This window comes from Argentina anserina, chromosome 3, assembly GCF_933775445.1.
Source record: "Argentina anserina chromosome 3, drPotAnse1.1, whole genome shotgun sequence".
NCBI lineage: Eukaryota > Viridiplantae > Streptophyta > Magnoliopsida > Rosales > Rosaceae > Argentina > Argentina anserina.
The window spans coordinates 1,612,494-1,625,773 of record NC_065874.1 but is presented as its reverse complement, the minus strand read 5'-3'; the positions used below and the strand labels follow the sequence as shown (position 1 = coordinate 1,625,773).

The 13,280-nt window shown below is 38.3% G+C and overlaps 3 protein-coding genes across 3 annotated transcripts; 1 reads left to right on the top strand and 2 right to left on the bottom strand.

The window, feature by feature from the left end:
- Positions 1-590: 590 nt before the first annotated feature.
- Positions 591-3,053, bottom strand: LOC126786471 (E3 ubiquitin-protein ligase CSU1). Its single transcript, XM_050512304.1, has 2 exons — positions 2,648-3,053; positions 591-1,463 (listed from the first exon to the last, which is right to left on the bottom strand). Exons 1-2 carry the CDS (start codon positions 2,884-2,886, stop codon positions 788-790), a joined length of 915 nt encoding a protein of 304 aa, XP_050368261.1. The 5' UTR covers positions 2,887-3,053; the 3' UTR covers positions 591-787.
- A 1,051-nt stretch (positions 3,054-4,104) lies between these two features.
- On the top strand, positions 4,105-6,243 carry LOC126786474 (universal stress protein PHOS32). The gene is made up of 2 exons (XM_050512308.1): positions 4,105-4,867; positions 5,931-6,243. Exon 1 carries the CDS (start codon positions 4,208-4,210, stop codon positions 4,829-4,831), a length of 624 nt encoding a protein of 207 aa, XP_050368265.1. The 5' UTR covers positions 4,105-4,207; the 3' UTR covers positions 4,832-4,867; positions 5,931-6,243.
- A 1,251-nt stretch (positions 6,244-7,494) lies between these two features.
- LOC126786475 (zinc finger protein CONSTANS-LIKE 4-like) lies at positions 7,495-8,565 on the bottom strand. The gene has a single exon (XM_050512309.1). The coding sequence runs from the start codon at positions 8,404-8,406 to the stop codon at positions 7,861-7,863; it is 546 nt and encodes a 181-aa protein (XP_050368266.1). The 5' UTR covers positions 8,407-8,565; the 3' UTR covers positions 7,495-7,860.
- Between the last annotated feature and the right edge of the window lie 4,715 nt (positions 8,566-13,280).

Sequence of the window (13,280 nt, the reverse complement as noted above, 5' to 3'; positions counted from 1 at the left end):
ATCTCAATTATGGACGGTGCACCCTAATCCCATCATTTCAACCATCCAAACGATCATTCTCTTTCTGTAAGAAACAAAATTTGTACTGATAATACTATATAATAACTAGTGACGATCTTAAACTAATGACAAGAACAGATACTTTATGATCCACAAAACAGACAGTGGCCGAATAAATTTCGGTCGACGTTTGTATTTTAATATTAGGAATCGATCTTAGTTTGGATTAAGGAGATAAAGAATGAGTCTACTGATGATGACAGGCAAAGAATAAGGCATCATCATATAACGCAAGTTAGCCGCAGCCCCCCCCAGCGTAGCTTGAGCTGTAATCTACATCATTATTAGACTAATCAAAACTGTAATGCATAATGGCCCATAAGGCAGAAACAGAGCCCTGTGGTTGTTCTATCATATTATTCTATGAGAGGACCATAATGCTGCTGTCTCATGGCTGTTGTGGATTTCAGCATATGGATAAGCACACAATAAAGGGTTCTATTAATAGACCTCTATATATCCAATCTCTCTCAAAGCCTCAACCACCCCCACATGCCGAAAGGTTTCCGAGAGATAAGGAGATACAAAAATGGAAGATCAAAAGCTCATCTTGAAATGCAGCAATAGTGAAAATGTCAAAAGAACCAACAAGTGTTGTAGGCATTGCACAAATCAAGTTACATATAATTATATCCTAATGTTCTTGTTCGTAAAAAGCCACAATAAAAGCAAAATGAAGGTCGAGATACAGTCGCCATGGAGACACGGACCTGTAGAAATTGTGAAGTCAGGTTTTTGCTGCGGGTCTCACTAACCCAAGACCTGAACCGCTGCCCAAATGCTTGAAATCTTTGGCTTCAAGATCATCGTCATGGCCAGCAAAGCCGGTCCCTCCTTTTTTCAGGTTCACCAAGTTCTTTTCTTTACACCCTCTATTGCAAACGAGGCAAACTTTATCTACTGGTATGAACTTATCAGCACACTTCTTACAGAAGACGTGACCACATGAGCTAAGAGCCACAAGGGACAGCGTGTTTGTTAATGTAACCTTGCAGCTTGGACATATATATGTCTTGTCGAGAGGCGTAGATTTCTTCTCATCGTTAATGTCTTCAGTGAAATGGATAGGGAAAAGAGACTTCAGCTTTAGCTTCTCACTTCCTTCCGGACAGGTCGTGCATTCAGGTGGAGCAGCCACTTTAACAGGAGCTTCTGGTGTAGCAGAAGGCAGCCAAAATGCCTTCATTGTCCGAAGAGCCTCTTCTTCATAAGAAGTGACCTTCACACTATTTGCCCCATGAAAACCATTTTTATCCCGGTCCTGGTTTCGATCATTGTAGTGTGGTAATGCACCATGGTTTTGTTGATCAAAAGCCTCTAGTTCTCTGGCTTTCTGTTGCCTTAATTTCTCTTCCTCATCTTCCTTCTCTTGCTTCTGCTGACTATTATGTGCGACTTGCTTTCTGCAAAGTGAAAGAATCAACCTCTTGAGATCGAGCACACGATATCCTCACGCTAATATAAGAAAACAGAACTAAAGGCACCAAGATTGGTATTGTAGTAAGCCTTAAGAAACCAAAATATAATCAAGATCCACCAGACTACAAAACTAGAAACCACAAATATCAATTTTTCTTGATGTACATCAATAAACCTAGATTACAAGTACGGGGAATACCTCTCGACATTTGCAGAAGGTGTTTTTTTACTCTTATGGGGTAAATTAAAATCTGAATTTGACACTTAGCCAAGAGGAAAGCACTACTAACAGTCCAGAAAGCACACAAAGTTGCAAAATAACTAACATCCTGCACAGTAAAGATGTGACCTGACATACTAGCACCTACCGAAATCTACCAAAAGCAAGTCATTCGATCTCAAGAACTCCCAGAAAGAACACCTAAATACCAATGACCCCATGAAATTGAACCTAATCTAGTAACCATATTCACCGTTAGAGGAGAATCTGATTGCTCACCTGGAACAAATTGGTTTGAATAACATCTACTAGGGATCATCTATATTCCACAACCACTTTACTAGCTGTAGTGTAACCACATATGCAAAGACAGGCTTTCGTTATACAAAAATCCACACTAAAGGAAAAACTAGAAGTCTGGAACCTGCATTCTGTTCCCATTATTTTTTCCCTTTTTCTATTACAGTTAAACATAATCTTCTAAAGCCTAAACCTCAAAATCTCAAACTACTCATAAACTTTTACTCAAACCTGGACGATTTACACTGCACTTAAAACCCTAAAAATCCTCAACCAACTTTACCAGGGAAGATCTCAATACACCATAACATTAGTAGGTTCATAAACTTGCATTCTAGAATCTGTAGTTAAAAGCACTATGCAGCCATTGCTCACTCGGATTCTAGTCAACTGTACCAAAAATCTCAATCTCAATCTCAATTAGTCAATTCCACTAAACTTAAACCAAAGCTGGAAACTTTAGGCTCCAAATTGAGTAAATCCCATCACCCAAAACCCTAAAATCATACCTTTCCAAAAAAATAACGAACCTTACATCACACCATAACAATTAAACACAACCCAGAAAAAACCCAACACACCAAACTCAAGTTCACATAGAATCAAACAACAAACAGGGTCAAACAGCTCTCGAAAATCGACGGTAACCTGTGGATGTCTTTCTTCTGAGAAAGCAAGCATTCGAGAATGCATTCCTTACAAAAGACGTGGCCTTTCTGGCAGCTCATGGGTTCAATGAAGGGCTTCAAGCAGAGGCAACAAGCATCGAAGGGTTTGATGGAGTCTCTGCCGAGTCTCTCCCTCTGGGTCCCATAGCCGAGCTTGCGCTTCTCGTCGTATGTGAAGAAGGCGAGATCGTTGTTGTTCTTCGAGTGTCTCTGAGGCATATTGGTGTGTGTGAGAGGGAAGAAGGAGATGAATGATGGAAGTCCTCAAATTTGAGATGCAAGATCAGCTGCTTCTGCAACCCGAAAATATATATCGGGCCACGACCGGGTTCGATTTGGATTCGAAACACAGAAAAAACGACCTGTCGGGTTGTTTGATTTGGATTTTGGAGGAGAGAGGTTGTAATGGTATTGAAAAAATAATAACAATGAATTTAGAATTTATTAGATTTGAGCTACATTTCTTAAATACAACGCTGCCGAAATAAACAACCGAGTTGATGAAACAGATTCGTAACCTAAAAACAGATTCATAAGTTGAATTTATGAAGAAATATGACATTGTTACTATAATACCATACCACCCGTAACAATATTATACAACTAATATTGCAATTGACAATCAAACTGATTTCTTTCTTAAGTTGATAGTTTTCATTTACACTTTATTTTTCCAACATTATATTTAATTTTCTCTCATATCTCATATTTCTTTTTATATAATCATACCCCATGTTTTTAGGTTTTTACAATATCTGCTGAAACTTCAAATTTTAGTTCTTAGACAAATAGTAAATATAAAGTTCATCCATCATGAAATTAATAGAGTACTTTCATGCCAATAATCTTGGCCATAAAATTAACATGCATGATTCATAACTTCACACTAATTTTGTGTAGTTTGTCTAATGAACGCAAGTAGAACATAAGTATTCAGAGTCTCATAGTATAATTTATTCATGGAAAAAACTTGCGTCCAAATTAGTATGTATATTTGCGTCCGAACTCTTATTTATTTACACACTTTAGAAATATAAATACATGATTTTAATCGTTTAAAAGTTTAGTTTATTATTAAAGATCATGTTTGCAAAAAATTGATGTAAACAAAAATCATCTTCATACTCGATTGCATCAAACAAATTGACGGTTGATCATGAGACTACTAACTTTCACCATAACCGTTTATTTGTTTGATGCAATCGACATATCAAACGATTTCTATTTATATTAATCATTTACAGAAATAATATTTAGTAATAAATTAAATTTTTGAACCGTTAAAATCATATATTTATATTTTCAAATATGTAAATAAATAAGAATTCAGACGCACACATCCATATTAGTTTGTACATAAGTTTTTTCTTTCATTCATTTCTCTAAAATTTTATCTGATAAAATTAAATTATCCAATCATCAAATAAAAATCTTGAACATTCCACCTGAACAGTGATCCTGTGACATTGACACTCTTCTTCTTCTTCTTCTTCTTCTTCTTCCTTCAGCTCACTCTCACTCTCTTCCTCAATCAAACCCTATGGCTTCTCCAACAAAGAGCCCATCTTCAGACCTAGAGCGCCACCTCTCCGGCTCCGCCATCGTCGTCCAGCCCACCTCCCCGCGCTTCCCTCCCTCCTCCGCCCAGCGCCGCATCGGCATCGCCGTCGACCTCAGCGACGAGAGCGCCTTCGCCGTCCAGTGGGCCGTCCAGAACTACCTCCGCCCCGGCGACGCCGTCGTCCTCCTCCACGTCCGCCCCACCTCCGTCCTCTACGGCGCCGACTGGGGCGGCGCCACCGCCGCCGTCTCCGTCCCCGACGACGAGGCCTCCCAGCAGAAACTGGAGTCCGACTTCGACAACTTCACCGTCACCAAAGCCAACGACCTCGCCAAGCCTCTCGAGGAGGCTAAGATCCCGTACAAGATCCGCATAGTCAAGGACCATGATCTGAAGGAGCGGCTCTGCTTGGAGGTCGAGCGGCTCGGCTTGATCGCCGTCATCATCGGCAGCCGCGGCTTCGGCGCCACGCGGCGGAGCTCTAGTGCTAGACTCGGCAGTGTTAGTGACTACTGTGTGCACCACTGTGTCTGTCCCGTCATCGTCGTTAGATTCTCCGACGACGACGCCGCGAAGCCGAGGACGTCTGGTGTTCGTTCATGAGGAGGAGCCGAAGTTCCATGACCGCTTCCGATAAAGGTCAGCATTGATTCTTGAGTACCTCCATTTCGTATGCATAGTATCTGATTTGGATAATAGTGAACACTGGATTGATAGAGCATTGTTAGTATAGTTTATTCGTTTTCGATTCGATTGTTTATGATGGTGCATTGGATACGAAGAAGTAGTCTGGTAAAGTGTTCATTTTTAACTCTGTTCTGCTTGAGTGAGTGACCTTTTGATTTAGCAGACGAAAGCACAATTGGCTTGGTTAATGTTGATGCTAGTCTGAATGATGCTGAACTTTAATGTTGATGCTAGAATGAAACAAAGTATAAGGTGCTTCAAATGAACTATTGTAGCGCGTGTAAACTAATATGGAAATTGACGCAGCCAATAGTATATATAGGAGCAGCCTTGCTGGTGCGCAATACTTCCAATTCAGTTCCAAGGTTCAATTTATGATATCTACTCCCACTTGGTGAAGTTGGTTCATGGATATGTACTTATATCTACCATTGCATTGGTCGTGAAGTATGAATGTTCTGGTAAATATAAGTGTATTGAATTTACTACTTACTGTGCTGTTACATGACGCGGCTAGTTAGAGAGTCGCTTTTATGATAGGTTTGTTCAGCTAACAATTTTGCTTGATGTACATCAATAACTAGATGGCAAGTATGCATAAGAACTAGATGGCATCAATAACTAATGTACAAAGTAACAATTTTTTAGCGATAACTAGATGGATCAATGACTAATGATATAAGAACACCGCACTATGAATTTATACTTCATGATGATATTAGGCTAGTCTATGTTGAGCGATCGAATCGCGGGTTTGTAGCCAGTACATTCTATGTATTGTACATTAGTAGTTTGCGTGTTATTGTGATTTTTGAAGTTAGCTGTAATCAAAATGGACAATTGTCTTCTCAGATGCATTTTCTGGTTCAGTTTAGCAAACCTGTCCTTCAAGTCAATTTTTATAAATAAAAAAAAAAACTTGGTTTTCAACTTTTCATACTCGGTCACCCATATAAACTGTTATCAATGATTATTTTGAAACCTCATGGTGAACTTCATATTTCATGACTTGCAGATACTGATAAGGTGCGTTGAAAAGATAGAGATGGTGAAGCGCCTTCAGATGTTTATCAAGTACTCTCCTAGTTTGTGTGTAATCATGTTGTCATGTTGTATGGAAAAGTTTGGCAGTAACTGAGTCTACTGATCTTGTTTAAACCGCTTTTTCACGGCGTTGCCATATGTTTATGACGCTCGGGGATGTTGATGAATAATGGATTGAAGTTGAAATCATCTTGTTCCTTTTCACATTTCTAAATTTATGAAATGCATATAAATTAGATGGTTATGGTCTTATGGACTTACGATAATGATTGGAAAGTTGAAGATTGCCTAATCTTAACTTTGATAGCTTTTTTGTTGGAGTTGTTGGACCCTGGTCAACATTGCATAGTAAAATGCAGAAAGAAAGTTCATTCTTGTGATTTTAAGCTCTTCGGGGACATCCGATAAAATTGGAACGATAAGCTTGTCCTTGTAAAAGATGGGCATGTATATAAGAAATTAAGAAGTGGTCAGAATTCCAAAGATATGGCTAAGGTAAATTCCAGATAGGCAGACAGGGTGGAAGATCTCATATCATGGCTGGCACAGAACAAAGAGATCAAAAACAGTGCAGAGCTTAGTTTAGGGGGAAGCCAGAATCCAAATCTCTCACATCTCCAGGTGTGTTGAAATTTTCAATTGGATGCAACCATAGCCACATAAATCTTGGTCCTCCATCTACAAGCAACAATTTCACGCCACAACTCCCACAAGGGACTCATCAACTGACCCTTCTTGATTCCTTTTATTAAAGCTTCATGTTAGTTTATTAGTAGCTATCTCATTCATCACTAATTAATTTGCAAGTCTATGATTATCCTGATTCAAGAGTTATGGTTGGCACGTGAACATGTCCCAAGCTTGAGCCCCCACTCTCATTTTTAGGCTTTTTGTGAAAATCGATTAAATTAATACTTTGACAATAATCGAGCTACAAACTGCACAATCTTAACCAAAAGTCTCGATGGTTTTAAAACTCTTCAATTTAGTTTGGAAAACTTCTTCTAGTAGAGTTGCACACTCCCTTAATCTTGTAACAGCCTGCTTGGATGTTGGAACCAACCTCCCCAATTTGATGTGATACTCCACGTATCGATCTATGCCACATTCTCTTGCTGTTGAGTATAGACAATACAATTAGACTTACTTGATACTCATCTTTGAAACACCTTGAATATCAGCCTGACATGGTAGACCAAGTGAACTAGGAAGTCATTAGTATACTTATAAGGTCAAGTCATTCTACTATTACCACCATGAACCAGATCTTAATACTAGTTTTATTTTCTGAGACCCTACTCATCACTTAATCCATAGGTAGAAGAAAATGGGCACTAATGGAGTTCTTGACAGAATTATCAACTTGCAGAAATATGATTTCTGCACTAATCTCAAATGGGGTAGTCTAAACTGAGATCCACCCATTTGATAGCACAAAAGGCCAATGTTGAGTACAATAATCAAAGAAAAGCAAGACAATATGTCATTTATACAGAAAATTTTGCTGAAAAGATGAAATGGTGAGAACTGAGAGGGATTGTAAGGATCCAATTAAAATGGGAGTCAAAAGCTTACAATGACTTGAAAACAAATTAAGAATATTCACCTAGTCAGTAAAAGCTTAAGTTGTTGCTTCTTCAATCATTCGGAGCTCTCATCTTTCTCTTATTGAGGATGATGATCGGAGGAGACTAGAAAGAAATAAAGAAAGAAAGAAAGAAAGACATGCATCATTTGCAAGATGTAAAAGCTTAAGTTGTTGCTTCTTCCATCATTCTGAGCTCTCATCTATCTCTTATTGAGGATGATGATCGGAGGAGACTAGAAAGAAAGAAAGACATGCTTCATTTGCAAGATCTTTAGATGAAGAAATTGTGAACTTGAGAATTCAAGTGTGAATTCTAGCGCCTTCGCTTATATGGATATGCTGACCTTGATATTGAGAAACTTTCATTGCAACATTCTTCATCATTTAAAGACTTCGAACTTGAGTCTGGTGGAGCAGGGTAGCTAGATGACCATGGTACAACTTGATTCTCTTCATCGTCATCAGCGTTACCACCATCATTATCACCAGCACCATTATTACCGCCAACATCATGATCATCATCTTCTCCAATGCTAGTTTCTTCTTCTTCTTCGTCTTCATCATCATCATCATAATCATCATCATCATCTTCTTCTTCTTCTTCTTCTTCTTCATTTCTGGACTCCTTGTTAGAATTGTTCACACAACTCTCACAAACTGAAACAGTAGGACCAAGCTTGGGTCCAGAGGCATTCCATGGGGTTAAAGATTGACAGACATGGCAGAGCAGAGTCCTTGAATGCTTGGCCACCAAGAAGTTTGCACCATGAACCTTGATGTCACAGTCCCAGCACAGACTAGCTTGATCAGATTCACAGTACATCTTCGCCACAGAATCACACAGCTCACACTTCTTCATTTCTCTCCCTCGATCTCTTTTTTCTCTCGCTCTCTGAATCTGATTCCTCAAGTAGATACCTTGTAACTATGTTTTTAAGCCCTGAAGTGTTCATGTGCATATGGTTGTGCATATATAAGGAAAGGAATTGGAAAACATGGTGCAGTACAAGTTGGGAGGTATTTGTATTCAAAACCAGCCCCTGTTTTCTTTGTTCTAAGAGAGGAATTGGATTTTATTGTTTTTAACTTGTTTCCTTCAAAGAGGGAGGAAGGAAATGCACCAATCAATCTCACTCATTCAGTTTGGGCAAGTTTATTGGCAAAAATAGAGAAGAAATTAGATAAAGCCTTCACATACTGAATAATTCATTTTGCTCAGAGGTACAATATACAATTCATACACAACATCATTGATTTGGGAACCTAATAAAGTAATTACAGATGTGGCAACTGGATGTGATATCAATAGTAGGAGATATTCTTGTGCTTTGTTATCATTTTTTGGATTGTTAACAAACAATTACAGGGGCAATTAACAACCCAAGAAAGCCACTTTAGAAACTTGTTAAGCTTGCGTGTATAAGAAACCGCAACAAAATTGTACATACATATACTCGAGAGCTTTCAATCCTATGTATTAGTGAAACTATATCCCAAAATGTATTGTATGAAAACTAAGTGACGTGTTACCAGTGCTTCTAACAAGAAGATCTATGAAGCCAATGATATCTACAGCATAATTTGATGGGTTAGAATTAGGTGAAGGAATGTTAAACATGCACCACCTAAATTTTGCCACATCATTTGGCATTATGGGCACCCCTTGTTCCCCTTCCATGCAATTTGTGGTTGGTGTTTTGCAAGAACCCCACTGCTCTATGAATTTAGACACAAACACACACCAGGTCGAATAATGGAAGCTAGAAAGAACTGGACAACTTCGAAGATACACGCGTCGATCTGAACTTAATTCAATTCTATGGAGTACTCACTAGTCACTACCATCCATTGATTCCTTTGTCTCATAGCTTCAGGATCGATCTTGCAGCTTTAGATATAATTATAGCTAGTAGCTAGCTGTATTGTGATGAATCATTTGCAGGGTTGAGAATTGCGATCGACGATATATGAGATCGAGTTCCGTTCGATCATTTCAGATGTGATTCCCATCACGTACGTGGCCGGTTAAACATAGTGGAAATCTCGATCACTTTCAGGTAGTTGTGATCGATCTGCGTTTGTCAATGGTGATTCTTTTAGTGGTGCAGATGAAGCCTTGACTATCAGTTAACAACTTGATTGATTATTTGTCTACATGGTAGGACAACTTGGAACTATATCCGTCAACTGTACGTAGTTGAGCTCAGCTGAATTAAATCCGCAAGTCTTGAAGGGGACGGTTTTTTTTTTTTTTTACGAAAAAAATTACATTAACTTTTACGGAAATTTTTTGGGCATCCGGTATTTACAATGTCAATTAAAATTGCATTACGCGCTGTGTGCTGGGAGGTCAACAAAGTATTTGGAAAGAAATTAAGAAGCTCGCAATCTAACTTGTTACATGCACTGTGCTTGTTTGATTCCTATCAATTCTACGAAGCAATCTGTCAAAGTACACTTGCATGAAATGACTTATGAAGTTACGACGAATCCACGATCGAGTTTCGTTTTTCTTAATAGCTCTACGTTCGTACGAGTATGGTTTTGTAGGATATACCGCTTCCATTTATCACTTCTTATATTTTGTAATCGGGATTGGCTATTAGTCTAGTCTTCCTAATGTTTTTAGTTTCGTTAATTGCTTGTCTAACATGAAAAATGAGCTTATGCTCTTGTACGAGTAAAGCCATGCAAAGAATATGATACAACTCACATACATACATTTTAAAAAATACGATTTTAGAAATTTGTTACGGAAGTATCAATCTAGTACATGTCGCCTCATTTTACTTGTGGTTTTGACTTCATTTGGATTGACATTCTTATCTTGAAGAAATGTGCGTACGTATGTGATTGCAGTGGAGGCCGACTAGGGCTTCCAATTACGTACCAAGTACATAGCTACAAAATGGCAGTGGGTGCATCAGTGCATGTTGCAGGTAAATGAAAAGCCAAGTGAGGGAGAAATGGTATTGAATTGGCTTAATTTCTCTTCAGTCCCTCGATTCATGCATGATGCATGCATGCATTGAACTTGGAAGAACAAAGAAGTGAGGAAAATCAAGTAGCCCTAGCTCAGCTACTTGGCAATTTGGCATTCCCAAATTCGACGTACCGGCCAACTTTCTGGTTATCCGCAAAACACACATTTGTGGCTGAGCTTTGAGAGGTTTCCTATATGCAGCTAGATTATATCAATTTATAGATAAAGATGCATGTAAATGGATCAATTTGATCGAATATGTGGTAGAGATTCATGGGATTTCAAACCAGCTATAGCTACTGCCCCCCGCAACTAGCAGCAGCTGTTACGTGTATACATCCTCTTTGAAACTCTGGGGGTCTTGGCCGGCCTGGTCTCGTCTCTGTGTGCTGTGCTACTTGATATGCATGTATTCATGAAATGGATATGCACGTCGATCAATGGCTTAAAATGACGGTGCATTAGTGCATATATACGTACATAGATCAGAACACTTCCACATGTGTGTTGGTATAAATATGTTGGTAATTCTTTATTTAACAAAACAGAACGTGCTTAATATATAAGTCCAATCAAGTGAAGTTTGAAGTTGAAGAACCAACATTATCTCACTCACGTAAAATCATGCATATGCATTTCATGTTTTTTGAGGATAAAAGTCTTGTCTATCATCATAATCTATGGAGTTTTGTTGAGTTTTATGTTTTCTTGTCTCTGTTGACTTGTTAAGTTAAAAGTTTTGAATTCACTGGATTGAATTCAAATATTTTGTAGCAGAACATTTGCTGGACATAGTTCAATTAAATTGGTTTACCTTTAACAACTCAAATGTCAAAAAGTCACTTTGTAATCCTTCTTTGTTATATGTTGGACAAAAAAATTTCTTTAGTTTTTTGGGAAGCTTTGTGTTAGGGGTGGGCATAAAAAACGGAAATCCCGATCCCGTCCCGATCTTGTCCCGAAATTCATAGGGACGGGACGGGACGGAGGTATAAAAATGGTCGTCCCGTCCCGATCCCGTCCCGCTTCATAATAGTGGGACGGGACGTGGGACGAATAATTTCTATCCCGCTTCATCCTGTCCCGTCCCACCTTTAATAAAAACTTAAAAATTCTTATATATTTGTATTAAAATGAAACTAATTTATGTTCTTAATAACTCCAAAATTATATCAATTCAAATAATAATGGTAAATTATAATATTTTGAACATAATATGCATTTTGTTGTTAAAATTTCATTATTAAATGTTACTTTGTTATGAAAAAAAATAAAAATATAGGTTTTTATTTAACTTAATAGGAAGGTGGGATTTGTCTCGTCCCGTCCCGTCTCGATCCCGTCTCGTCTCAACCGGGATTAATCCCGAGTGGGATGCATTCTTAAAAACCTTCGTCCAGTCCCGATCCCGTCCCGATTCAAAAGAGTGGGACGGGACGTGGGATGAGCCCCGTCCCGTCCCGTCCCGTCCCGTGCCCACCCCTACTTTGTGTGTTGGTTAGTATATGCTCAGATCAACTGAGTTGTGTTACTTGTGACATCCATAAATCCAAAAGTCTGAAAATAGTATGTTTTCTTATTATATATTTGGGTAATAGGAATCTTATCCTTGACAAGATTTCCTCTTGATTACCGTGTTATGACAATTCATATTGGTTGTAGTGTTTCTCTCTTAAAAAGCTTCACTCATGCATATGTATGTCATGATTTTTCACTGATGATAGAAGCTATACTTATGTATGTCATGATTTTTCACTGGGGATAAAAGCTATGCTTGTTATCCTGAAACTGCAGTTGTTACCCATTGTGAGGCTTATTGACTTGGTTTTTTATCTATGCTTTTGTTGTGGTCTATTCATGTATTTGAAATTAAGCTTACCAACAAAGCTAGTATTTTAGTCTTGGTGCCAAAGTTAGTCTTGGTTTTTGTGCCTCCATGATATTTTAACTTGGCTTCTCAAAAACTCCAGTTGGGTTTATGATACACAAACCAATGTATTTTGCTAGCCATTGTTTGATAAAGAGAAAAATATATTTTAACCATCGGGTAAAGCTTTTGTTTCTTAGTCTTTTATCAAACATTGTTGTGGAAAAGTTGTGTTGTCTTTTCCATTCCTTGGTTACTGTGTCAAAGCTAATTTGATTAGCTATGTTGGTGAGCTCCCATGGAACCTCATTATTGTCTATAAATAGAGAGCTAAGTTTTCATTTGAACTTGGTTGTCTAGGTTGTTTCAAAATGTAATCTTGCATTTTCTTTTGTTTGGGTCTGAGTTTCTTTTGTGTCTAGCATGGTTATTGCTTGTCTAGGAGTTCATGATGATGCTCCTTGAGCTGACATATAAATTTCTTATCCATATCATAAGCATTTGCATAACATGAGATGTTTTGGTATTCTTACAACCCCAGAAGTCTTCACAATTGAATCAGCTGAGATGTAACTGGATTCAAGATTGAAGATTCTGATATGTACGTGCGTAAAAACTTGAGAGACAAGTTAGGTAGAACAATTGAGAGACTAGAGGTCTACGACAACATGGTAAATAATGTGGTTACTATCCTGGTGTTGCTACAAACTTGTAAGTAGTGTTGAAGCGCTTGTTGATGTTCCAGCTAAGTGTAGTTGAGACTAGAGTTGAAACCTTTGTTGTAAACACTCGAGAGATAGGTTAGGTAGAACAGTTGAGAGACTAGAGATCTAAGACCACATGATAGATAACGTGGTTACTATCTTGTTGTTGCTACAAAATT

Bases quoted from the DNA above. Each gene is read 5' to 3' on its own strand.
- LOC126786471 (XM_050512304.1), bottom strand. From the start codon at position 2,886: ATGCCTCAGAGACACTCGAAGAACAACAACGATCTCGCCTTCTTCACA. The intron at 1,464-2,647 runs GTTACCGTCGAT...TTCACTTTGCAG, and splicing joins CAGAAGAAAGACATCCACAG to AAAGCAAGTCGCACATAATA.
- LOC126786475 (XM_050512309.1), bottom strand. From the start codon at position 8,406: ATGAAGAAGTGTGAGCTGTGTGATTCTGTGGCGAAGATGTACTGTGAA.
- LOC126786474 (XM_050512308.1), top strand. From the start codon at position 4,208: ATGGCTTCTCCAACAAAGAGCCCATCTTCAGACCTAGAGCGCCACCTC.